At 36.9% G+C, this 27,350-nt stretch overlaps 1 protein-coding gene across 4 annotated transcripts; it reads left to right on the top strand.

Moving 5' to 3' along the window:
- On the top strand, positions 1 to 27,350 carry LOC115292750. 4 transcript variants are annotated; one of them, XM_029940781.1, is made up of 8 exons: positions 1 to 136; positions 7,897 to 8,038; positions 12,477 to 12,570; positions 17,615 to 17,733; positions 20,378 to 20,520; positions 23,933 to 24,130; positions 25,939 to 26,016; positions 27,170 to 27,255. In XM_029940781.1, exons 1-7 carry the CDS (start codon positions 111 to 113, stop codon positions 25,982 to 25,984), a joined length of 768 nt encoding a protein of 255 aa, XP_029796641.1. In that variant the 5' UTR covers positions 1 to 110; the 3' UTR covers positions 25,985 to 26,016; positions 27,170 to 27,255. The 4 variants fall into 4 exon arrangements, with proteins under 4 accessions (XP_029796641.1, XP_029796639.1, XP_029796643.1 ...); XM_029940779.1 differs by lacking the exon at positions 25,939 to 26,016 and having other exon boundaries at positions 27,170 to 27,350; XM_029940783.1 differs by lacking the exon at positions 23,933 to 24,130.

The raw sequence follows: 27,350 nt of genomic DNA, 5'->3' as shown, positions 1-27,350 counted from the left end.
GACCCCCAAAAGAGGCAGCAGATTCTTGGTGGACAGCTCTCATATCCCCTCCTGGGAACACAATGAAAAAGGTCTTTGGAAAAATAGCTTTATGAGCCCAGAGGAACTTTATGCACCAGCAAGACATGTCGGGAAGGTAAGAGAAACGAAATGTTAAAAGTAACTTTAGTCATTACTTGAGAGAAAACAAACACAGATAGGGTTACTGGATGAAATTTCATTTAAAAATATAAAGTCATGCAACCCGTATTACTGACGATGGCTGCTTTGAGAGAGAAGCAAACTGTATCACCACCCTCTCTCCGAACACCCACCGATGCAGCTGGTTACAAATACAATTCATTTGATCATTGTAACCGAGAGAGGTGGCCTTACTGTTTTAGCAATTGTATGTCTATAGAGACATGGGCTCTTTGGGAGACCATGTGTGAATTTCAGTAGAAAGATAGATGGGAGGAAAAAAAAAGGATATAGCTATTAGTTAACATCTATTAGTTATTAGTTAATATCTATTAAGTTTAAATGGAGAAAACAGAACTTTTACCATCTCAACAGAGCCAAAGATCAGATTAAGAGGCCAAAATCCAATCCTTGTTTCCTGACTGAATTTTATTTAAATTTATAATTTAAAAAAATTTTTTTAGAGAATGAGAGAGAGAAAGCATGAGAGCAGGGGTGAGGGGCAGAGGGGGAAAGAATCCCAAGCAGGCTCCACACTCAGTGCAGAGCCAATGTGAGGCTTAATTCCCATGACCCTGGGATCATGACCTGAGCCAAAATCAAGAGCCAGAGGCTCTGCCGACTGAGCCACCCAGGCGCCCCTCCTCACTTTTAAATTTCACACTTGTGTCATAAATGTTTTTCAAACGATGCCAATTATTAGAAAATATACAATTACTGGGTTTGCAAGCTTCTTGAACTTATTTGTCTTTATATTGGTGTGTAACTTGGCTCTCATCTTTCAAAAAATGACATTTGCACCTTCAGTTTTCGGGATTATAAACATTGTGGTTTCATACGAGTGTGTGAAATTTATTGATAGCTTCCATTTACTGCCTGTAGCTGAAAGAGGAATCTTGCTTAGATTCAGGGTTTAGAGACTGAAACAGCTCCCTTATCAAAGTGCTGCTTTTCTTAACAAGCTGTGTATATTTCAAACAGTGACTTGATGCTGATTTTCGTGTTAAAAACTGTGTCATAATTTGGAGAAATGGGCATGTGAAACAATGGTTTTTAAGTGGGTAAGAAGTTCTGTGAGGAATTATATACTTTATGTTTCCTCTCTTGCTAGCAACCTTTAATACACAATACCAGAGATTTCTTTGTGAACCTGGTATGAACTGGTATTTATGATCAATGTTGTTTTTATTTTTTTTAATTTTTTAATGTTTTTATTTATTTTTGAGAGACAGAGAGAGACAGTGCGAGCAGGGGAGGATCACAGAGAAAGGGAGATACAGAATCCGAAGAAGGCTCCAGGCTCTGAGCTAGCTGTCAGCACAGAGCCCAACGCAGGGCTCGAACCCACAAACTGTGAGATCATGACCTGAGCTGAATGAAGCTGGATGCTTAACCGACTGAGCCACCCAGGTTCCCCAATCAATGTTATTTTTAAATGAGTAAATATGTAAAGAATTATTTTTGAAACAGTATAAAAAGTGATGAAGTGATACCCAGCCTACAAGTTAAACTGTAGTCTTTAAATTTTGAAGGAAGTAGGAAGCAAGGAAGCAACGAAGGAACGGAGGGGTAATGGGAGGGACAGAGGGAAGAAAAAACAAGAAAAAAACTTTTTGGGTGCTAGTATTCATTCAACCACATTTCTGCACATCATGAAACAAGAGTTTTATTCATACTACCTTCCTCTTATAGTCAGTTTCATTTGCGATTTTATAGTTTTATCCCTTTTCACAGAATCCACTTCAATCACTTATTAACCTATAGTGTTTATATTCTTCTCTCTTGTAGTGTTGTAGGTGGTTGAACTTTCTGCTGTAATAGCATATAGAGTAGTAAAACATCCCTGAAGCATTGAAAACCTTGTAAGTAGTAGCTATATACATGGTCACAATAAAATTCTAAAAACTTCTAAATACCCTCTCGTAGAAGGAACATCATGGTATTTCAAACTCTCTTCAATGCTTCTGGCATTGAAATATATCTATGCTTCTCTAAATGTCAGTGAACCCACTGCTGGTTATTGAAGTTTATAAGCTTTCCGTCTGGAAAAGTTTGATAGATGTTTGTTCTTTTACTTTTGTTGTACCTTAATTTGGGGGCCTATTTGTACTTATAAGAATGCTCACAGGGCTGAAGAACAGGATGCAAATGCATCTTGTATAAAAACACAAAATTTAGGGGCACCTGGATGGTTCAGTAGGTTAAGTGTCCAACTCTTGATTTTGGCCCAGGTCATGATCTCATGGTTGTGAGATGGAGTTCTTGCTTCAGGCTCTGTGCTGAACTGAGTATGGAGCCTGCTTAATGCTCTCTCCCTCCCTCTCCCTCCACCCCTCTCTTCCACTTGAGCTGGCATGCACACTCTCAAAAAATGAATAAAAAATGAAAAATTTAAAGAACACAAGTTCACATAAAATTTAAATCTCATTCAGACAGAAGAAAAATAACAATTGTGGTTGTGCTTTTCTCAAAATATATTGTTACATGGTTTTAAAATTAACAATCTAAGTAATTTAAGATATATTTGTTAAAATCCCAGGTTGTAGGTACTGACATACTTTGGAATATCTGTAAAACACTTACTTCTTTTGGAACACTACTCAGAGGGAAAAGAATATGGCACCCAAAATATGCTACTTTGGCATAATGATTACACTGAATGAAGTTAGTTAAGATATAGCCCGTACAAAAAAGACACTCTGAAGTAGAAGGCATTGTTATCACCAGAGACAGGACGTTTAGGACTTAGAAGCCTGTATAAACAAATATATGCTACCCCAAGCTCAAAGTTCTTTCACTTGTCATTTCTTCAAAACTTTATTATTTCTGCAGCACCTGGCTGGCTCAGTCGGTACAGCATACAACTCTTACTCTCAGTGTTATGAGTTCAAGCCCCATGTTGGGCGTGGAGCCTACAAAAAAAAAAAATTATTTCTTAGTCTGGAAGTTATCCAGATGCCTAATGTGGTCAAATTTTTGAATGAATGAAATTGAATCTTTTTCTCCTGTTAATCTATCTTACATCAACTTAACTATTAGACAAGCCAACAAACCTAGAAGAGAGGAAGGAAAAAGTTTCCCCCTCTACATTTTATTAGCATATTATTATTTACTCAATTAATGGGTTTGGTTTCAGGAACTTCATTTAGAGCCATCAGAAATTTAAAAACCTGGTATACCCAATTTGCCATTTTAGAAATGAACACATATAATATCAGATTTCTTACTGATTTTATAAGAAATCCATTCAGAGTATTTCTATTATCTCATAATTATCTCTACTATTTAGAGATGCACAATCATTGTCATATTACAAGTGAATAAAATGCAGGCACAGAGAGCACAGGGAGTCTGGATTTAAAAAAAAAGAAAATAAAAATAAAGAAAGGTCAAAGACATAAGAAAGACTAGAATAATATCTCCTTTCATCCAAAATTAATGCTCCGGAGCCCATGGCAATTTTCTTCTAGGTCTTACTTCAAAAGTACCTGGTTTTAGCAAGATCCCACAAGATTTGAGAACCTAACTTAATACTTTTGGGAGAGAAAGAGCGAGGTTGAGGATTTGGGAAAAGTGACCTTGGCTAACTGAAAAATCAGACTAAGCTTCTTTCCTTCCTTCCTAAATACAAAGTTCTCATGATACAGCAGTGACTATAAATGGGATGTTTAGAAATTGAGTCATATATATACAATTTGACAGCCGTAGGTTTCTAAAAAAGAGTCCCCTGGCCTTTTATATGATGGTGCCCAAATACCTCTTTCAACTCAGGAGTTCAGCTTCTCCCCAGAAATCAGGCCGTCTGCCATTTCCCCCTTCACTTGCCTTACAAAGTTACGCAATCACCAACTTGACATTTTAATTAAACAGATAGCACCCACTGCAGCCGACAATTTATGCGGCTTATAAATTCGTGACTGTAAAAGGACGCTGCAATCTTCTGATGAAAGGTGCTCATGAATTGATAAGTTACATTATTGTTGCCTTTTATCCAGCAGTCTCAGCTCACCTGATTCCTTCTTGTTGGCCATTCTACACTTTTTAAAACTAAGAATAGATGGCCAATTCAGATAACGCCACCTATTTTAAAGACACTATAAATCACTGCTGACAAATGCTGTGCAGTTTTAGCCATGGCACCTTCTCCATGGCAGCTTTATATTGGAACATTAATAAAATTAATTTCTCTTTCATAAGGGTTTAGATTTGTAATTTATGATAACTGTTTGTTCACTGCAGGCAGAAAGATTAAAAATGAGTAAACCAATATACCAACTAAACTGCATGTGTCTGGTTTTATTTTCTTTCGCGGAGGGGAGATAGGAGAGGGTTTTAAAAAAAGGCTTGATGTTATCTGGAATGGGGTTCTCATAATTTCTACTACTCAAGACTTAACTTTTGTTTTCCGTAAAGAATAGCTGCTCAGATTTACATGTTCTATTTACTAGTGCTATTATTTATGTGTAGTTAAGTGGAGCGATTGGAATTAAAAAATCAGTATTAATGATTTTCCTTCATAACAACGGCATCCTAATAATGGTACAGCTTTACAGTTATTTAAAGAATCATAGTGGCCTCTGTAAAGCTAATTCAAATCATAGTGGTTAAAAACACTTGGTCATTTCTTAACATGCCTTGGGCAAGTTATACCACCTCTCTGTGCCTCAGTTTCCTCATCTATAAATAATAATGTTTATTGTGTTATAATATTACAAACAAAATAATCACCACTTTCTTTGGTGACTGTGATCCTTACATGAGTTAATTCATGAAGAGCCCTTGGCACAGTGGCCAGTACATAGCAAGTGCTTACTAACTATCCATTACCAAATTATATTATATTTGTAATATAATATATTTGTATATATATTATATATAATATTTGTAATAGTAGTCGTCCTCATGGCAATGACATTACAAAACAAACAAAAAACCCTATTGGTCAGAGTCTACATTGTCTTCTGAATATTAAAGATAAGGAACTGACTGCTAGAGATGCTAAGTGGCCTGGCTCTCTGTTCCTCAGATTCCTAGGGCTTACAGGTCTTGCAGCACTGGCTTCAGTGATGTACACATTACAACAGCCACCGATGGGGGCGCCTGGGTGGCTCAGTCAGTTAAGCCACTGACTTCAGCTCAGGTCAAGAAGATCTCACATCTCGTGAGTTCCAGCCCCATGTCCAGCTCCGCGTTTGGGGAGCCTGCTTGGGATTCTGTCTCACTCTTTCTCTCTCTCTGCCCCTTCCTTGCTCTCTCGGCCTCAAACTAAGTAAATCAACTTAAAAAAAAAAAAACAGTTGCAGATGAAGTTTAGTTATATAACCTAAAAGATGCCCTATTTTTTCCTTTTTAAACCAAAGATTCAGAAGTTATCTTATTGCTGAGATTTCTCCCAAAAAAGCAGACCAAAGAAAAATTTTATTTGAAATTCCAGACAGAAGTACCAGAACAAAGAAGATTTTGAGAGTGCTCTTATGGTTTCTACCACAAGATTCCAGCACAGGGTCCTTCAGACACTGCCCCCTGCTGTGGTGGCCAGGAGCCATATGAGAATGTGACAGACAGAAACTTGACTTTGAAACCTAAGGAAAGATTTCATGCTGAAAAGCAATCAGACTAGTCATCTATTGGTTAAAATCTTCTCAGATAACCTGTCCTTAGATGAAACTCTTGACCATACTTCAGTTTATTCTGGGGTAGGGAGGGGAGAGGAAGATACAGAGAGAGAGAGAGAGAGAGAGAGAGAGAGAGAGAAAGAGGGAGTGAGTGTTTAGGGATGTTAGCAGCCTATTTATTTGTGTTACCAGCTTTAATTGCCTTCTACTATTACTAAATGTCTGGTAGCAATCAGGATACCGGCATAAAGAGAACTTCTAGTTTAAATCCCCAAATCATCTCAAGTAAACGAAGATGATGAGATGATTTTACATTATTTTTAAACTGAATCTCACATTGAAATGATTATACTTAATTTGTAGCTCTGTACAAGGTAGAGTAAAACCTTAATCAACTAAACCTCTCTTGTCAGATCTTTTAATTGTGTAACTTTCTTTTTTCCCACTGTGGCTTCTTTGGAGAAATTGTGTAAGTAAACCTTGACCATTTCTCATACTTCAGATTAATGAACAAGAGAGAAGATGACCTCCAGATTTTTTCTTACCACTGTGTAACCGTCAGTGGAGTGTAGAGTAACACGGCAACAATCACTGATGAAAGATTCAGCTAAGTTCATTATCCCAGTTTCCTGACTTCATTTTGGCAGAAAATAGCGAGAATATTTTAATAAAGACAAATGAACCAAAAAAGTCAGCTAAGCTTTCTGTTCATCCCAATATATTATTCCATTTTCTCCCAGTTTTCCTCTCCCTAGTTCTTGGCCAAAACTCCAGTTATCAATCACGGGATTTTCCTGCCTCAGGATTAATAAATTTCACACAACTTGCTGTTACTCTTCCAATGTCTGTTCATTTGCTTCAAAGGCAGGAGACACTTGGAATTTCAAGAAACAATATCCAAACTATTAATGAATTGCTCAAGTGGGAATGATATGAGAGACACACATTTCTGACTTTTTCACATAATTAAGACAAAATTCTTGATTTATTACTTAGTTGCAGACGGAGGAATAATTTTCTCTTTGATAACAGGGTACAATTGTTTTATTTTTTAATGACACAGTGATGCTATTTTTGGAATATGATGTAGTTGCTATGCTTTTCTAGTGCACTAGCTCAGTTCATACATGGAAAATAAAAGACACATTAAATTGTACTTTATGACAGCAACCTCATATACAAGAGATGTGTAGTTTCTGGTAAGCAAAATTGCTACCAAGGCATAATTGTGCCATAAAATATAGAAGGTTGTCTCTTAAGATCCTTGGAGCCTGAAAAATGATCTATCAAGAGTAAAAAGAGGCCAGAAAGAAAGAGAGATACATCTGGTTTTACTTAACATGAAAAAGCATATTTAGATATTACTTTCAAATTGGCTTAAAATAATGTACAACACCAATTACAGAAAAAGAAACTTGCAACTGTTACTGAAGAGATAGGAAAAGTGTAGGAAAAGCAATGAGTAATCAACCAGAGAATTACTCTAGGAGAGCAGAAAGGCCGTTTTCTATCTCAGGGGTGTAAAAGTGGGGAGACAGAGAGCACTGGACTGTTGTTAAGCAAAATGGTCGAGGAGTATTTCAAAGTGAGTAAAACTGATTAAAGAACCTGACTTTTTAATTTGTTTGCCACCGATCTGTAGAAGTATAAGAGGGTTGGGGGAAATTTCAGGGAAAGTTCAAGCCAGCATAATGGGGAAACCCAAGTTTAAGGACGCTTGTTTGTGCAAATCGGTCACTGTAGCTCTACTGGGAATGATGTCTCAATATGAGGGTGGGCCTCCTAATTCAGATCTTGTAAAGATGTATGTGCTTCTGTGTGTACCATGAGATTTACTTTTCTAAGACATGCAGTCTACGCAGACCCTCTTATCTTTGGGGAGAATTTGCCTCAAGTGAGAAATAAGAAATGTGACATTAGGACTATGACAAGACATCAAAGTTCTTCTGAGACCTACAAAGATTTCTAGGATCTCATTTATCCTCTCAATGGAAAGGTTGGTGCTTGTAATTTGTTGATATGGCTGCTGTATACAAAGGAATATACATTTAAAGATTTTAAAAGAGGTACACAAACACTTTAAGTATTGTCTTCGGCTCAGCTCCTCAGGTAGAAACACAAGCAGTCAAATTTGTGCATCTGATTCATCATATTGCTCCGATCTGAGTGAGTCACATACTTGGTCAGCCCCTTCCAGAAACAGACGGTTTCAGCCACGTTCGGATTCTGGAATAGCATCTCTGGTAAATACTTTTAATTTGCTCTTTTATTTATTTTTGGGAGGGAGAGAGAGAGAGAGAGAGAGAGAGAGAGAGAGAGAGAGAGAGAGAGAGAGAGAGACAGCGTGAGCAGGGGAGGGTCAGAGAGAGAAGGAGTCACAGGATCTGAAGACAGGCTCCAGGCTCTGAGCTGTCAGCACAGAGCCTGACGCGGGGCTCGAACCCACGAACCATGAGATCATGACCTGAGCCGAAGTTGGACGCTTACCTGACTGAACCACCCGGGCGTCCACTTTTAATTTGCTCTTTACCTAATGCAAAGTTTATAAATGTACTTTATCTTACACTGAACTTTAAAATTTAAATCCAAGTTAGTTAACATATAGTGTAATAATGACTTCAGGAGTAGAATTGAGTGATTCATCACTTAACATATAACACCCAGTGCTCATTCAACAGGTGCCCTCCTTAATGTACATATCCCTACCCAACACCCCTCCAGCAACCTTTAGTTTGTTCTCTGTATTTAAGAGTCTCTTATGGCTTGTCTCCCTCTCTATTTTTATATTATTTTTACTTCCCTTCCCTTATGTTCATTTGTTTTGTATCTTAAATTCACATATGTGTGAAATCATGTGGTATTTGTCTTCCTCTGACTGACTTATTTCACTTAGCAGAATACATTCTAGTTCCATCCACAATGTTGCAAATGGAAAGATTTCATTCTTTTTGTTTGACAAATAATATTCTATTATGTATGTATATATATACATATATACACACACACACACACACACACACACACACACATATATATATTACTCTGTCACTGCATCCTCACCAACACTCATTGCCTGAGTTGTTAATTTTACCCATTCTGACTGGTGTGAGGTAACATCTCACCATGGTCTTGATTTGTATTTCTCTGATGATGAGTGATGTTAAGCATCTTTTCATGTGTCTGTTAGTCTTCTGGATGTCTTCTTTGGAAAAATGTATGTTCATGTCTTCTGCTCATTTCTTCACTGGATTATTTGTTTTTTGGGTGTTGACTTTAATAAGTTCTTTACAGATTTTGGATATAACCCTTTATCTGATAGGTCATTTGCACATATCTTCTTTCATTCTGTGGGCCGCCTTTTAGGTTTTCTGATTGTTTCCTTTGCCATGCAGAAGCTTTTTATCTTAATGAGGTCTCAGTTCATTTTTGCTTTTGGTTTCCCTTGCCTCTGGAGACATGTGGAGTAAGAAGTTGCTGTTGCTGAAGTGAAAGAGGTTGTTGCCTGCTTTCTTCTCTAGGATTTTGATGGGTTCACGTCTTGCATTTAGGTCTTTCATCCATTTTTAGTTTATTTTTGTATTTGGTGTAAGAAAGTGGTACAGGTTCATTCTGCATTTTGCTTTTTAGTTCCCCCAGCACCATTTGCTGAGGAGACTGTCTTATTTCCACTGGATTAAAAAAATTTTTTTAAACATTTATTTATTGCTGAAAGACAGAGCATGAATAGGGGAAGGACAGAGAGAGAGGGAGACACAGAATCTGAAGCAGGCTCCAGGCTCTGAGCTGTCAGCACAGAGCCTGATGTGAGGCTTGAACCCACAAATGTGAGATCATGACCTGAGCTAACGTTGGTCGCTTAACCAACTGAGCCACCCCAGTGCCCCTCCATTGGATATTCTTTCCTGTTTTGTCAAAGATTAGTTGGCCTCTGTAAGAGGCCTCTGTAAAAATACACTTATTTTTAAGTAAGTGTATCAACTTCTTAAATCGACTCTTATAGTTGGGAAAGAATGAAATGCTGATACCTTCAGTCCCAGTTTAGAGGGGAAACGGAAAGAAGCTGGAGTGGAGGAAGGAAGGCAAACTGGAGATGAATAGAAAAGGCAGTGACCACAAAACCAGAATCGGCATCCCTTCCTTTGCCCTGCTGAGTTAAAATTCTGTCTCTAGTCAAAGATTTTTCTCCTTTCTTTCTGATGTCCTTTGTCCTCAAGATAAAATGTTTTCCTGCCAAACTCACCACTTCCAAGACTTCTCCCTCAGCCATCTCAGTGGAATCCTAGGTGCTTTTCCCTCCTTTCCTTCATTTATAATTGTTCCACCTAGCCCACTGGATCAAGATGGGTTGCTCAAATATCTGCCTCTCCAATGATAGGAAATAAGGTTTTCAAGCACAAATGCCCTATTTTATTTAACTTTACATCTCCAGTGCCTGACACATAGCAGGGTACAGTATATATTTTTGAATAAATGAGTGAAATGAAATGAAGCAAACCAACTTTGGAAAAATTTATTGAACCTGTGGATTAATCACTTGGTTCATCAGAATTAAGAAAGGAAGAACAAAGAGGCGAGATATAAGTATTCATTATTCCTTTAAGAAGAAGCAACAGTCACACACCTGCAGCACACTGACAACCTCACATAAATATAAACAAAAAAAGTAATAGTTCATTTTCCTATAATATCAGACATCCCAAAACTCAATCATAGAACTCCTTTAAAAAAACCAAACCGCGTTTTGTAAAAAATTAGATGTCAGATGAAAAATGGAAACTTTCTTCTCAAATAAAGCTTTAGCTTAGGGTCTTTTCTTTCTAATAAGATCATCAGGAAATAGTACAAAAAGACAACAGGGTGTGGTAGCTCCAGGGAATTTAACTTCTAATACATTTTTATTCTATGATAGAAGCAATAAAAAACATTCCAAAGCACATTGGAAGTTAGGAAAGAAGCTTCCATAAACGTGTGAACTCAACAACCAAGAATAGTCCTGGGATCACACTCGTCAATAATCTAAAATGTGTTTCTTGTTTTTTTAAATAATGTTTCCAAAGAATGAGTGAATTCCTTAAAAGCATGTTAGCAAACCCCCGGATTATCTCAAAGAATTGCTCAAGCATTCATTAGTTTTTTAGCTTTTTGCTATCAACCAGGTAAAGAGCTTTTGATACTCTACTTTTAAATGAAGATCTGGAGATGTTTACTGGAACAGCTGTGGTCATTCAGTGAGTAAACACTGACAATAAAGAAGTCAAAGCTATATGGTTATCAAAAAGCCACCTCTTACCGATTCATTTTAAGTCAGCCTGTTCCAAATTCTTCACAAGATGCATGAGACCCACGTGCTGCTTCAAGAATAAAAGTTTCTATGATTTAAAGCCCGGGGGACACTTTGTGAGGATGGACTCGTGGTGTGTATTAGCATATAATGGCTCTATGGAGTCCTGTAGCAAGGGAGACGCTTAACTTAGTTCCATCCATAGCCTTATAAGCCTTCTCAGTGGTGGAAATTTATTTTTTATGTTAGTATTAGTCACACAAATTTACAGCTCAAGCAAAACATAAGCTATGGGAAATGATTCTCTGTGAGATGAAAGCAGTTGTTCCAAATATTCTAATGACATTTCTTTATATCATATATTCTGGGGTTGTTTATGTGTACAACACTGCTCACAGAAGAATCAATGCATGGTGTGTGTATTTAACAGAACACTCTTTTCCATGTCATATGCCTTTTCATTTGTGTTAACCTTGAAACTATAATATACTATCTAAGATGCAAGGAATTTTGATATACAACCTCCATGATGGTAAACAATATAAAATTGCCCCAAATATGATCATGGCACTTATTCTGGTCAGTAATATACGGTCCAGAACAAGGAAGATTGACCAGACCTGAAATATTTCCTTCAATACTGGCTATACACATTTTAGGAACAATGTCAATAAATTACAACTCTTCCCAAGGAGAATCACATGTTCTTCCTGGATAGTTAATAATTTGTAAGCCATGATCTGTGAGTAATAATTGTATGACTTAGAAGGAAGATGACAATCATTATAAAACCCTTAAAATAGCAGTCACGTGTGGGTTCTGTGGAGTCTCAAAAGCCAGAACTTTTACAATTGGAGCAAGTTAGATGCTTGGGGACCCATATAATAAAGAGCCTCTAACAATTAGCACTGTTATGAAATGAAAAATGGAACGAGATTTCTCAATCTAAATAAACAAGATTGTTTCATTTTATTTTTTTGCTGAGCATTTCCAATTTGGTAAAATAAACCAATATTTGATTATTCCTTTACATCCTATCAAATTTTGTAAGTGTACTAGTGTGATTGCAGAAAGAATTGTTATCTGTATTCCCTAATATACATTCAGTAAATATTAAAGAGTGATATACCAGAGGTGGTGTAAAGCAGGTTCATAACTGGGTATATGCATGTATTACTGTTGTCATTTACCACCAAATGCAAATCACCTTCAGATGTTGGAGACGCTAATTTGTAGATGAACACATAATTCAGAATGAACTAAAATGACTTCTGTAAGGATACCTTTAGGTATTTGGAGTTCATTTTGGCTGAATGTTTGGCAATGATTTGCATTTCTTTCTTATATAAAAGTAAATGAATTGCATATTGCAAGATGCTATTTTTCTTCTTATTTTAAAGCTTCCATCAGACTCTTTTAAGTTCCTCACTTGGCACAAGGTAGAACAACATGACATTCAAGGAAGTCAGCTGCGTTGCCCAAGAGTGAGAGAAGGTAAAGAACAAATGCAAGTGTCCTTTGTGTATGTGCTCTGAATCTATTTTATTTGTAGATTAAAAACATTACTTGGGGAAACAAATATGTTACTAGGAGGTAGAAAAAATTTTTCTTCAAAACCATAGAATTATTAATATAGTTGGTGAAGCCACATTAAAGCACATTCACATATCTGGTAATATAAATAATAAATGTTCAGTATTAAATACTGGAAAATAGAAAGATCAAAAAGAACTTATAATTCAACAATACACAAATAACCACTGTGATTTTTATTTCTATTTTGTCTGTTTTTGAAAAGTATTTACACATACTTCTTCATGGAATTATACAAAAAGTTTGTATCTTGAGTTTTGTTTACTTATCTCATTATTGGAAACATTTCTTCCATGTTATTAAATATTACCCAAAACATGTTTTTTAAAGGCTGCATATATTTCCATTATATGGATATTATTATATATATTTAACCGATGATCTTTGTTGGAATTTTAGTTTATTTACAATATTTAGTGATCATGAATGACATTCTCACTTTGAAGAATCACTTTTACCTGATTTAATTCGATCACTGGTTTTTAAAACATCAAACAGGATCTAAATAAACCAGATAGTTTCATTTTATATCTTCACCAAGCACGTTAAGTTTGGTAGAATAAACCAGTGTTTTATTATTCCTTTTCATTCTGTCAGATTTTACATGCACACGAGTATGACAGTATGAAGAATTGTTATCTGTAGCTCCTAATATATACAATGTTAAATTTTTATAACTTTCTTTTTAAAAAATTTTTTAATGTTTACTTATTTTTGAGAGAGAAAGACACACAGAGCGCAAGTAGGGGAGGGGCAGAGAGAGAGGGAGACACAGAATCCAAAGCAGGCTCCTGGCTTCAAGCTGTCAGCACAGAGCCTGACGCAGGGATTGAACTCATAAATAGTGAGATCATGACCTGAGCTGAAGTCTGATGCCTAACCGACTGAGCCTCCCAGGCACCTCGAAGTTTTATAGTTTTCAATGGATTCTATATTATGTAAGGATAGGCACCATGCATTTCCCATGCTTCTTTTGCATATCCCATAAGCTGATGAAATAGTATTAAACATAATTTTGGCTGCAGTGAGTATTTAGTCATTATAAAATATCAAATATCTGGCTATTTACAAACTTACAGTTATTTGTATACTGTACAATTGTAATATTGCTTTAGAAGAAGTTGCTTTAGGTATATTAGCCTCCTCATTTCTCTCTCAATGGCATTACTTTACCAAACAATGCCTTTCTTCTTTTACTCAAACTCAGTTGACAAAGGTAGACTAAAATAGCATCATTTTCTGAAACTTTGAGTAAAATATGTTCTTATGTTTCAATTCTGTCAACTCTGTGGCAAAGCACTGACTCCTATTTTTAAAATATTAATAGTACTACTAGAAGTAAACTCAAGTTGTCCTGTAGGGACGTGAGAGAGAATCCTTTTTGAAGAGCAAGAAATTATAGGGGATTAGGAAAGGAGGAGACCAAAGGAAGTAGAGACCATATGTGTCATGTGAATAAGGAGTCCATTAGTAAAAGGAAGAGAGGTCTTACCAGGGTCCAAAGTGGGCAGGCTTCAGCTGGTTCTTAGACAGATTACCTGGAGGCCTGTGGAAAAAGCACTTTTCCAGGCCTGACTCTCAAAGCATATGATGTGGTTAGTAGGAAGTGGGGCCCAGGAACCTGATTTTGTAAAATTATCAGGAAATTTTACAGATCTTACAGATGATCAGAGGGCCATACTGTGAAAACACTAGTTTAGGAAGTTTGGAGGGAAGAAATTTGAATACACAGTGAAAAGATTGATACAGTAAGGGTGCTGGCATGCACGTGCATGTGTGTGTGTGTGTGTGTGTGTGTGTGTGTGTGTATGTGTTAGTAGTGGTGGTGGTGGTTGATGATTATGCCACAGCGAGGCAAAAAAATTGTATTCTGAGCATGGATGGAGAGTTGAGGTTTAGAAATAACTGCTGAACTGAAGACACGGAAAGATGACAGGGGAATCAAATGTAGGAGTAAACTGAAAATGAGTTTGTGTAAAGGGAGCAGTATGGTCTCCCTCCTTTCCTGATTTAAGCACCAGGTCATTTGTTAAGGTCATCAGTCAACAAAACTAACCACAGTGGCCATTCATGCAGAGGAATCATCGCTCTGTAGAGATAAGGCACATTTTCCTTCCATAGACCATTAACAACACCCAGTCTCTCGCAAGTGACTAGTTGTAAAAGGAATGGAGCATGATCTAGGGGATTGAAAACAGGAAAATCTCATCACCTCAAATCGTGAAGAAAACGGATGTCCCTTTTTCATTGAAAGTTTGGTGTGTGCATATATGAAATAGAGAAGTGCTTTTCAAAAGCATTTTAGTAACAATTACCCTCCTTCTAGATTAGATTCTGAAACACCTGTCAAAACTACTTCAGTTCATCTCAGTTGCCCCAATTGTACATCCAGGAAGAGTTCTTAAGAAAAGAAAGGTTATCTTACATGTGATTAACAGCAATTTCCCAGAGTTTTGATGGCCAGATTAAGACGGACTTAAGTCCTCTCAATTAAATGAAGTAAAAGAGCCAATTGTTGGCAGAATTCTTTCAAATGATGGATGCCTTCTATTTGAAAATCCCTTGGCAAGTCAATTCAGTCACTGCTGCTATGTTACAAATCCAGTGAGGCGACAAAGAACCCACTCAGAGATAGCAGGTGAACGCCAACATTCCAGGGATGTCAGATATTCCAGACTGTAGTTCTCCACTGCTAAGATATATCTTCAATTACCAACCAAGTCTGAGTTTTAAAAAGAAAGAATCCAATTTAATAGAATTCCTCACAGTGAAAGCAACCTTTGGCTTCCAACTTCAAAGAGATCTTTGAAAGCTGTTTTAAAAAAAATAATTGAAAGAGCAGAAGATCAATAGAACTCAAACAAACAACATAGGGCAGAGTTTAATAACTCTGGGGGTACCTCTTGCACAAAGCAAGCTACCAAGTTCAGGGGTGGGTGTATTAAAGACAATAGAACCCAAGGTCTGCCCAATTAGGTGATTGTCCAGTTTTTCCAGTTCTATTGCTCTTAATTCCAATCAGCCTAATCAATGAAGAAAAAAATTTAACACAAGGATATTTTGTTTGTAACTTGGTTGGGATACTTCAGGGTTATGTGATTTCCTGGGTGGCAACAGTACAGTTCATTATGAGAGAAATACCTGAAAGGTCAGGTTGCACCTAAGCTCCCCCCCTGTGCCTGATGAAAGAAGTGATATTTTTGTCAAAATAATGAAATAGTGGACTCTCTTACTGCCTTCCATAAATCCTTCACAAATGCTCATTATCTCCCAGCAAAGTCTAGACAAAACTGCCACAAAAGCAAAGTTTGTTCCTGATGACTTTAGTAACCTCTTTCTTGAGTATATCTCTTTCTTTTCACCTGTGAAATAAGAATCACACATTCCGGAAAAATGGCGTGGGGGAAGTGTGTACGAATGGTCTCAGGTAGGACTCATAGAAACATACTGTGGAGTGGGAGGGATTTGATATCACTGAGCTTAGGATTGCTGTCAGGGGCCCAGTTAATACCATAACAGACTGCAGTTTTCCTGGGTAACACAATAGAGTTATACTTTTTAATAAAGAAATACATTTTAATGGAATTGGAAATCGGTATTTTTATAAAGTGGTATGAATATCAATCAAACATAACTTCCCATCATATTCAATTCATGCTGGGCCCTTGATTCTAGTATTTCCTGTGTTTTTGCTGACATAGGAAACTGAAGGTCAGAAAATCAAAATTAGTCATCTGGAGACATACAATCACCTAGCACCCAATCGCAGACTGGAAACAGGATGTCCTTTCCCTAATCATGGAAATTTTGTTCAACTCCGATTTGGAGGACAACAAAGCTGGGAAATAGTGGGAAATGAGTTTGGAAATGGAGATTGAGATAAGATCATGGAAAAATTTGGGGTGCCTGGGTGGCTCAGTCAGTTGAGCAACTTCGGCTCAGGTCATGATCTCACAGTTCATAGGTTCAAGCCCTGTGTCAGGCTTTGTACTGACAGCTCAGAGCCTGGAGCCTGTTTCAGATTCTGTCTCCTTCTCTCTATGCTTCTCCCCTACTCGTGCTTTGTCTCTCTCTCTCTCTAAAAAATGAATAAATGTTAAAATATTTTAATAAAAAAGATTGTGGAAAACCTTGCTTGACAAGCTGGGATTTTCCATCTCTAATTGGTAGGCAGTAAGAAAATTCTGGAATGTCTGAACATGCGAGTGTGGTAAAAGCTGTGTTTTTGGAAGGCTAGATGGCCATGTCTATCATTTATATTAGGAGATTGATATTATTATATAGGAGAGAAGATGGCAAATAAGGAGATCCACAAGAAAGTATTTATAGGTCAGGGAGGAGATATGAGGGTCTAAACGTTGAATAGGAAGGAGACAGATTATCAAGGGGAAAGGTAATAGAAATAAGTGGCTAACTGAGTTGAGAGACAAAAGAGAAGGAAAGTCACAAGTGACTTCATATCCCCAAAAAGAAAATTTAGGAAGACTAAAGTCACTCTACTGGTGATTTTCTTATGTACACTAGACATAATTTAAGTAGGGTTAAAAGTTAACTCCTTTTTTGACTGCTCACACTATATGAGCATAATATGGGTCAACTTATATTTTTCTTAATCCTGATATTGAGTGGGAGTTAAAAAAAAAACTGGCCAAATGACCTGGATGGCTCAGTGGGTTAAGCACCTCTTGGTTTCAGCTCAGGCCATGAACTTATGGTTCATGAGTTTGAGCCCTGCATCAAGCTCTGCACTGACAGTGAGGAGCCTGTTTGGGGTTCTCTCTCTTTCTCTCTCTCTCTGCCCCTTTCTTTTTCTTTCTCTCAAAAACAAAAACAAAACAAAACCACAAAAACAAAAACAAAAAAAATCCCATAAATATCAAGTGAAGATGTCGGTCCTGCTGCCCTAAACCTATCTCCAAGATCTCACCTTGTGATTTTTCCCCAGGACCCTCCACAGAAGAGTTGCTCTTGAGACAGGAGGAGTGTGCCTTGGCCCCTCAGAAAAGAGTGCTTGAAAAAAACAAATGGGAAACATGGCTACAAGAAAATTGGGAGAACTGCACGGTGAGAGCTTTCAAGACAGAAAATGTCCCTTTTTCCCACTGATTATGTTATTGACCCCTGCCCCCCCCCCCATTTTAAGGGCAATTGTCACCATAAATATCTAAACTTTCAGCATTTCTAGGGGCATCTTAGTGCCTCGGTGGCTCAGTCGGCTGGGCATCCGACTTTGGCTCAGGTCATGATCTCACAGTTCGTGGGTTCCAACCCTGCATAGGGCTCTGTGCTGACAACTCAGAGACAGGAGCTGCTTCAGATTCTCTGTTCCCTCTCTCTCTGCCTCTTCTCTACTCACACTCTGTCTCTTTCTGCCTCAAAAATAAACATTAAAAAATAACTTTCAGCACTTCTTTGGAGTTTTCTTTAAAATTAGTGGTGTTTGGGCTCCTCTATCTCTTTGTTCATCTCTTCATCATCATGACATGTTACTTATTTTCTAACCTGCGTCTTATCCTAATATTGCTAAATTTTGGAAAAGTTTAACACACTTGAGAATGAAATTGTTCCTTTTGATAATAATAAATATCAAAGGGTTGGACAACATTCCTTATCAATGAGTTTATGATGCCATCTGGAGTCCCTTGAACAGTGCATTGCACCAAAAACTTTGATCAGCTAGAGAGCCAGTCTGGTCTGAACACAACTATCCTGAAACAAATAAAGCTTTGTGTCAGTGAAAAATAGGAGCTGTGATTTCTTGGTGCTGAATATGACCCAACTGATAGAGCCACCAGCATTGAAAACGGTGCCTACAATCTGTCATACTGGGTACTACAAAGCTATGAGGCCTCGATTCTTCAAGCCTCTAATTTCACCTGGAACAAGTCATGTTAGGGAGGAAAGGTGCAAATGGGAAGGATGTGTTGGTAGCAATGAAAGAGTAAATCAATTTTCCAACAGAGCAGGATGCCAGTATTTTTGTTTTTTAGAGTGACCAAATTGTACATGAAAAATTTAGGTCTTCCAGAAATATGACTGAGTAAAAAACCTGCTCAGTGGGGCCTTTTGATGCCTCTTTTGTTTCACAGATTGACCATTTATGTTACAGAATTATGAACTAGGAGGTGGGAAGGAGCTTTGTAGATGGTCTGGTCTAAACCCCTTCCTTACAAAAAGGAGAGGGGAGTCCAAAAAGAGAATTGATTTGCCAAAGGTTACATATCTTGGTGGTGGGAGATATAAAAATAGAAAATTGTTTCCCTGCACAGTGCTTTCTTTTCTTTTTAAAAGTAAAGTTTTCATATATAATGGATAGATACATTCTACTCTTAAAAATTTAAACCATATGCCTACTTATTAAAAAATTCAATGAATACACATGAAACTTTGACCTCTACTCCAAGAACTATCTTTAGAGGTAATCATCTCAGTGTATATATGCAGTCCTTTTTTCTTTTTAAATATTTTTTAAAATGTTCATTTTTGAGAGACAGAGTGCAAGCAGGAGAGGAACAGAGAAAGAGGGAGACACAAAATCTGAAGCAGGCTCCAGGCTCTGAGCTGTCAGCACAGAGCCTGATGCAGGGCTCAAACTCACAAACCATGAGATCATGACCTGAGCTGAAGTCGGACACTTAACCAACTGAGCCACCTAGCTGCTTCTACAGATTCATTCTTTATAGCTGCGATTTAAACCATGGATATATTGCAAAGGCCTATGGAGACCTCATAATAAATGATCATAGAAAATTTAATTGGCCTTGAGATAATTGTACTGTAAGAGAACGGCTAAAGAAACTCAACTGACATAGAAAACTTAATTAGGACAAAGTGGTCCCAAAAAACCTCTCTGAGGAGGAGTCATTCAAATAAGATGATAGATATAATCTTTTATCATTTCTTAAGTTTTATTTTGGAATTAAGGCTTCTTATACTTTTGGAAAATGGAACTTAAAGTGTCAAAGTTTATAATGTTTAATGCCTAAAAATATCAAGACTTTAATGATCTTTTTAAAGATAGAGGTATCTATATTTCTTTAAAATACTAAATTATTTTGCTTCAGATTTTTTAAAAAGGGGATTAACGTTTTATTCAATAATTTTACCGACAGAACTTGATGGTAAAATTGTGGAAACAAAAAAAATAAGTTAACTTCTAGGAATAGAGTTTACAAGAGCAATGGTCTTGTAAAACTACCAAAAGTGATTTTAATTTTCTGTAATTCGAAGTTGACTGATATTAAAACCAAACATAAAGTATCCATTATCTGTGAAATATGCTAAGTCATCATTAGGTATGTATTTCTAACTACTTTAAAAGAAAATCATAGCTTTCATCTTTTGAATGATGGTATCTTACTTTGAAATCGTTGTAAACATGATTTCTGAGTATTTCCAAGGAGGATAAATGATAACTAGTCATTTAAATTGGTGATTCCAAAACGAATTTTATCTTTTCCACTCTTGACCCCTAGTGAATTTGTGCATAATTCTAATTAGGATCAGGTCAGGATCTTTACCTCCCTCTACCTAGAGAATAAATCTCTGCAAGGTAATTGTGAGTGATTGGATGTGTGAGTGTTTTAGAGGACACACACAAAAACAATAAAAACTACTGGTTTAAATAACATATGCATTTTTAATTAATAACTATGTTTAAAAGTTGACAAAGAACTTCTTTTGTCTTTTTATTTATTTTTCCCTTTAGAATTTGAACCTTTCATTTCAAGATTTGGGGGACCCTTATCAAGTTGCAAATTTTAAGAGGATTCTCAGAAGACTAATTCGAGTTGAAACCCTTTGGTTAGTGGATAATTCACTGGTGGATTTAAGTGTCATAAGATTGCCAAGGTACCTGCTCATTAGCATGTCTAGTTACTAAGTTAAAGTCAAATCTTTGTTAGGTGGGCATATGTGACTATTGTCTGCACATACTGTGGACATATGGTCAGGTCTTAAAGATGATAGTGCTGAATGATGCCTGGACAAGGCAAAAAGGGAAATTTATATATCAAACTATTACACTTCAGAGGAAAAAATCTATTCTTTTTTTTTTTTTTTAATTTTTTAATGTTTACTTATTCTTTAGAGAGAAAGAGGGGAAGGCATGAGCAGGGGAGGGCAGAAAGGAAGAGAGACATAGAATCTGAAGCAGGCTCCAGGCTCTGAGCTATTAGCACAGATACTGATGCGGTCCTTGAACCCATGAGCCATGAGATCATGACCTGAGCCAAAGTTGGACACTTAGCCAACTGAGCCACCCAGGTGTCCCCAAATCTATTCTTTTCTAAATTAGTATTATCACCAATTTTTAGAGGAGTAATTTGCAATCATAGAATCACATTGGCAGAAAAGTTTGCCATAATCCTTATATGGTACACTGGAGATGCAATTACATTATATAAATGTTATTGTTGTAAGATAGAAATTTTTAGTTAGTCAGATTTGTTGAGCACCTATGAGGAAAGACTCTACAGATGGTTGACAAGAATCTTGGCTTCAAGGTCATATTCTAAAGGAAGGGTGAGAGTAACCAATCAGAATAGTGACAGAAACAAACTAAAAGTTTTTAAAAATATGCAGACTCTTCAGTCTTCCAAGGACCCCGAACTCCTGATATTAAAGATAATCTGCCTTTTTGCCCAGGACTGTACAGAGCTGCTGTCAGCTTCACCAGGTACAAAGGGTAGGTGGCGTGAGCTTTGGTAGCAATCCAAGGAGCAGACAGAGGTCTTTAGGAGAAAAGTAGGAGATAAAGGAAATCGGGCAGCCACAGGAAAGAAGCGTAAATCCTAGAGCAGGTTAAGATATATCCCTGAGCATAGACTGAGTCAGGGCAACAAAAAAGACCATCAGAGCCACACAGGAGAGGGAAACAGGTGGAAATGGAAGAAGGGTCAGAATATGCAAGCTGCCTGGGGTATTGTTAATGATGTCTAAAGCTCCATGGAAACTTAAGGCAGATTTGCATAGCATTTTATTTTACTTATTTTTTTAACAAATAAATTTTAAAATATACAAATAAAAATTCTCAAAAGAAACAATATCACTACTATAAATAAAAACTCAATGGCAGTTGATATTGATTTATTCTGTTTTTGTGTTTGTTTTTTGCCAGACTCTCTTCTAGGGATACAACAGTGATACATTATTTTTTTAAGTATGTATTTAAATGCACATACAACAAAAAACGTTTTAATAATCACATGGCATACTTTAGGAACATTGAACTGGAAGATAGTTGGAGTATTTGAGCTTGACTTGATCCAGATCAATAAACATCCAAATCTTTGCTATCTTACATGAAGAGAGAGAGAGAGAGAGAGAGAGAGAGAGAGAGAAACCACAATCACTAAAGAAAAGACTTGACCCAGCTTTAGTGTTCTCTAGATGTATTCTTTTGGCTTTTCTTTCATTAGAAATAGGATACGTAAGGCTCAGTCAGTTAAGCATCTGACTTTGGCCAGGTCATGATCTCACAGTTCATGGGTTCAAGCCCTGTGTTGGGCTCTGTTCTGATAGCTCAGAGCCAGGAGCCTACCTCAGATTCTGTGTCTCCCTCTCTGTCCTTCCCTTGCAAAATACTCTGCCTCTCAAAAATAAACATTAAAAAAAAGAAATTGGATATATAATATAAAATTATGTAATTGCAATTCAAATTTTATAACTGCCAAATCAGTGTGTCAAAGGAGAAAAAAGTTGATGCATATATATTCATAGCCTCCTTCCTTCTGCCCAAGGAAAACACCCCAGTGGATTTTCTGTTCTGCTTCCTAACATCCTGCTAACTGGAGATCTGTGATGGGGTGAATCTGAGAGCCTAGGAGGGATATATGTTGGAAGTGAGATCCCAGTAGCTCATTTTTGCTTTTATTACCCCTGCCTCCAAAGATATGTCTAGTAAGAAGTTGCTACGGCTGAGGTCAAAGAGGTTGCTGCCTGTTTTCTCCTCTAGGATTTTGATGGCTTCCTGTCTCACATTTGGGTGTTTCATCCATTTTGAATTTATTCTTGTGTGTGGTGAAGGCCATTAAGGGGCATGCTAGTTGAGAAGAGCACTGGGTGTTGTTTGTAGTGACGAATCAATGGGTTCTACCCTTGATACCAATACTAAATTGTATGTTAACTAATTTGAATTTTAATAAGCAAATTTAAAAAAAGGTGAGAATGACCAGCAGACAAGAAAAGATTTCACAGGAGGACAGAAAGAAGGGCAGAGAGACCGGAACTGCTTGGGCTGGGTTTTTAATTACAAATTGTCATAGTACTAAAGTGCTCCTAAAGATTAAGTGTAACCTGGGAATGAGTAAAAACCACTATTATCAAATGTACGATAAGGACTGTGTGAAATATCCATATGAAGAGGGAGAGGAAGGAAACAAGGAAATGAAAAGAATAGATGTGGAAAAAACTACTATGAAATCTGGATGGAGGTGTTCAAACTGGATTTTTCTAACACCATTGTGTGGAAGTGCTCTCTCTGTTTCGCATCATCTTTACCATTAGCCATAATTATTACTAAGTGGTCTTATGGGGTGCAGGGCCCATAAGTAAGTTCCCTGTGCTTTCCTCATGGTATTAAATACCAATTTGTGCATCAAGGAAATTTTCGTTAAGGCAAGGTGTCAGTGACAGCTTTTGAATTATTTCTTCTATTTGCATGGTCTTATACAATTAAGACAAAAATACTGAGAAGCATCATATGTTAGGAAAAAATAGTCACCTTAAATGCCTAATACACATTTCCTCTCCTAAGGATAACTTTTAATTTTCTTTTTTGTATAAAAGTGTTTTTTATTATTTAAAATGCTATTTTTTTCAATATAGATTTTCAGTATGAGAAAGTGGAAATAGAAAAGCCAACTATAGTCTCAGTACTTGGAGGCAATACCCTTCACAAGATATTATGGATCTGTGTGCACAACTATATCACTGAGATTATATGCAGTCATTCGCTCCTTCATTGGGGACATAATGTGAATCCACCATGGACCAAATGTTAGGCCAAGTACTAGGTGTCTACATTGGAAAAGAAAAGATTCCTGCAGTTAGCAAATGTACTGTCTCATATGTTCTACTTATTTTCTCTGAACATTTTAATATAAATATTTCTCTTCTCTTATAAACCACATGTATAGAAAGCATCACTGCCATGCCCTTGAGGGGTTATGGTCTAGGTAAGGCATGCTAGTCCTACACTGGATTTGGTAGTTAACCATCCTCTTTGGGAGACAAATGACAAGTGTTTATATTTTTTATCCAGACGCAGAGTTTTAAATATGAACCAAAATCATCTCACATCTTTCAAACAATTGCCAAAGATACCCCAGATAGGGCACTTAGCCTTGGCTGAAAACCACATTGAGTCTCTGACTGGCTTCTCCAGTTTACAGTGCACTCCACTAGAATCCCTTACGCTCAAGAGGAACGCTTGTGAGTTTCACCAAAATTACCGGAAACAGTAAGGACCCAAACATTTTTGTCATCTATGTTCTTTATTGAATGTTACACTTTTAACAGCTGTTCCCCTATAGCTTCAATTCCCTTGGCAAATATCATATCTACTAAGAGTTGAAGGTTTCATACTTCTGAGCTCACTTAAAGAACTTTAAACTGAACTTGAAAAAAAAAGAAATCTTTAATACACTCTTCTCTCAGTTAATTTACGATTGCTTTAAACGTTTAGGTTTCTCTTGTAATGTGCCTTTACATACACAAAGATGCTTCATTTTAGACTTTCATATCCTATGCATTTTCTATCTAATGTTTAAAAGGTATTATGTCTTTTAAAACATTTCTACATATAGAATCCAATAGAGGCCCATGTGATAATTTTATAAATTTTTTATTCTCTGGTTTTATTTTCACTCCTTTGGGCCACAGAGGCACCATTAAGTGAATACAAAGAAATAACTGAATCAATCTACCCTAGTGGTTGAAAGTCCCTGAAAACCTGTGAAGAATAAACCATTTTAGTTCTTTGTCACTACTGGAACAGTCCTAATGATAATAATGCAATCTACACCTTGGAGTATGCAGAAAATTCTATGCCCACCTATTTCTCCCCAGCTAATTCCCAAAAGCACTTGTAGAAACTTAAAATAATAAGTGACTGAGTTCTAGAACCTGTATTTGCCCCCAAATAACAAGTCAACTTATTTCTCAGTTTGAATCTGTCATACAAAGGATTAGATCACCTCTAGATCCATACCTGGTATATGATTACTTCCTTCATCTACATTCAACGTTGATAAGAGACATAGTTCTCACTACCTTCCTTTCTGAAACTATTTTACCATGATGACAACAATATTCCAGACGCCTAACATTAGACTTGTCAACCCCTGATGTACAACCAAAAACTGTCAAAATAAAAATTCTAATCTCTGTTGTTCCTACATAAATCTCATTATTGCCATTGTCTTTCCCATGACTATAGACCAAAGGCAAAATTCGTGTTCTGAGATAATAAATTCTCAAATTGCTTTTACATAAGTGAAAACTAGCAGCACAGTCGCTTTAAAATTGAACTCATATTTAACCATCATAACATTTTGAAGTTTAAAATTATATTTCCTCCAGTCCGAGGAGATTTAACTGGATATTTCAACAGCATTCCAAAAAAGGCACATTTTTAGTCATAAAGACAATTTATTAGTATTAACTTTTAGTTTTGTTAATTTATATGTCGGGTTTTATTTTGATCCCATTTTAGTCACTTGCCTCCCTTCAAAGGATGCCTTACAACAAGAGAATTAAGATTAAGTGTCTGAAATCTGATATGCCCTGAGGTCTCACTATGAATCTGTCTTCACTATTTATGATGTGGTATAGAGTTATGTGAGAATGAGAGATATAATGAGGTTCTTCTCTTTTCTAACATTAACTCTATTGGATTGAGTCCAAGGTGGATATAGACTGGCATTCAAGCTATAAAAAGCCAGGTTGTATTGACTCGAGTGGTACAGGGTTACCTGAAACAGAAGGATGCAGACATTGTAAAGTATGAGGAAAGGATTTAAGTATCCACTTCTGCTGAGGAACTAAACTGAAGTCCCAAGTTCATCCAAATTTGGGCTACACCTAGCCCCGAATTCACCCTTTGAGGATTTTAACAGCATTCATTTTGTCTTTGGGTATCTCTGTGTCAAGATTTGGACCAGACCTTCAGTGACTCTTTACAACATGATGAGAATGATTTAAGTATAAGATTTTCTTGATCACTGTCACCTAGATTGTGACTATCTTTCCCTTCCTCCTTTGTTTCAGATCCTCCAAAAAGGAAGAGAGCACAGTTCAAAAGAGAAAAACTTAACTGATACAGCTCATAGTAGTAAAGCTCATAGTGTAAGTCCCAGTAGGTGGAAGGTAGCCCCATTTCCTGGGTGTCCCAGGAAAACGCTTCTACTATTCTTCAGAAGACCATGCGATCTTAGTTCACCATAGTTCGACTTTTTGAAAGGAAGTAGTGGTTAGGGTGTCCTGTCAGCTAAGTCTAAACATTAGAGCCAGAAGACTTAGATTTTTATCTTTGCTTTGTCACCTGCAGGCTTTATGATCTTGGATAAGTGACTTAAAGTGGGGGGGGGCGGGATAAAAACCAACCTAACAGAACTGGTGTGAGAATTAAGTAAGATAAGGTGCTGGAAGCATTTAGTGCTAAGAAAATCATGAAGCCAATGACAGCATCCCAAGGAGGTCAAAGCCACCATTAGTGGACATGGCAGGTCTGCTGGTAGGCTTCAGTGTCTTTTGCCTCGGGCAAATTCCAGTGCCTTGCGTTTCCTCCCGTCTGAGCCCACAGAATTCCCAGATCTAGAGAAGCTGTCCACTTGAAACTTTCAAGTGCTCTGTAATACTGCTAGGTATTTGACTACTGTTTAATGAGGCTGCCGTGTAGGACCCTTTCATGAACGTGGAGGGGGTAAATTACACCTTCCAGAATGTGAGCTTCAAAAATGCTCTCTATCATGAGAAAATCATGCAGCATAAGATTATTCCCCACCCTCTTTCTTATACCTCACAGAGAGAATTCTTCCTTAATTAGCAGTAAACAATATGCGCTTTCTTTACTTTTTCCATTTTTGAAAACCTTTAACTTTATATTGTGTACATATCTCATAATCTTATTCTTTCTTTCACGGTGAGTTGGCTAAATTCTCTCTTTTTTTCCTTTATAGAACTTTGTAGAAACTGAACTTAAATTCTCTTATAAAAACAGACTGTATGCAGTCCTACTTCTCTGATCTATATTTACAATCAGCAGAACTATATAGTAGCTCCCTGACAGGGCAAGCCATGGCAGGGTGATCAGCTCAATGCACATAAATAGTATTTTATTAGAACCCTATTGCAAAGATTAAAAAAAATAAAATAAAATGATAGCCACTCATCTTTCTTGTAACAATAGGCAAAGTCCACCTATTTATAAAGAGAGTAAGTAAAATACAATGCTTTTGTTCACTACAGTTACTTTTTCTTTTTTTAACTTTTGCTTTAGAGTGTTCTCCTGTTTACCAAACTTAAAAATGCTGGATGGAATCCTGAAGCTACCAGAAGATTCTTCACCACCAGAAACCAATGTCTTTTCAAAACTATGTATTATATCCTAATGCAATCTGTATAGAAATAAATCACCATTGTCTCTAAAAGCTAATAAATATAGGGGATGCATAACTAAA

The sequence above is a fragment of the Suricata suricatta genome, chromosome 5, assembly GCF_006229205.1.
Source record: "Suricata suricatta isolate VVHF042 chromosome 5, meerkat_22Aug2017_6uvM2_HiC, whole genome shotgun sequence".
NCBI classification, from domain to species: domain Eukaryota; kingdom Metazoa; phylum Chordata; class Mammalia; order Carnivora; family Herpestidae; genus Suricata; species Suricata suricatta.
The sequence above is the reverse complement of the archived record's forward strand: the minus strand, read 5'-3'. Positions and strand labels throughout refer to the sequence as shown.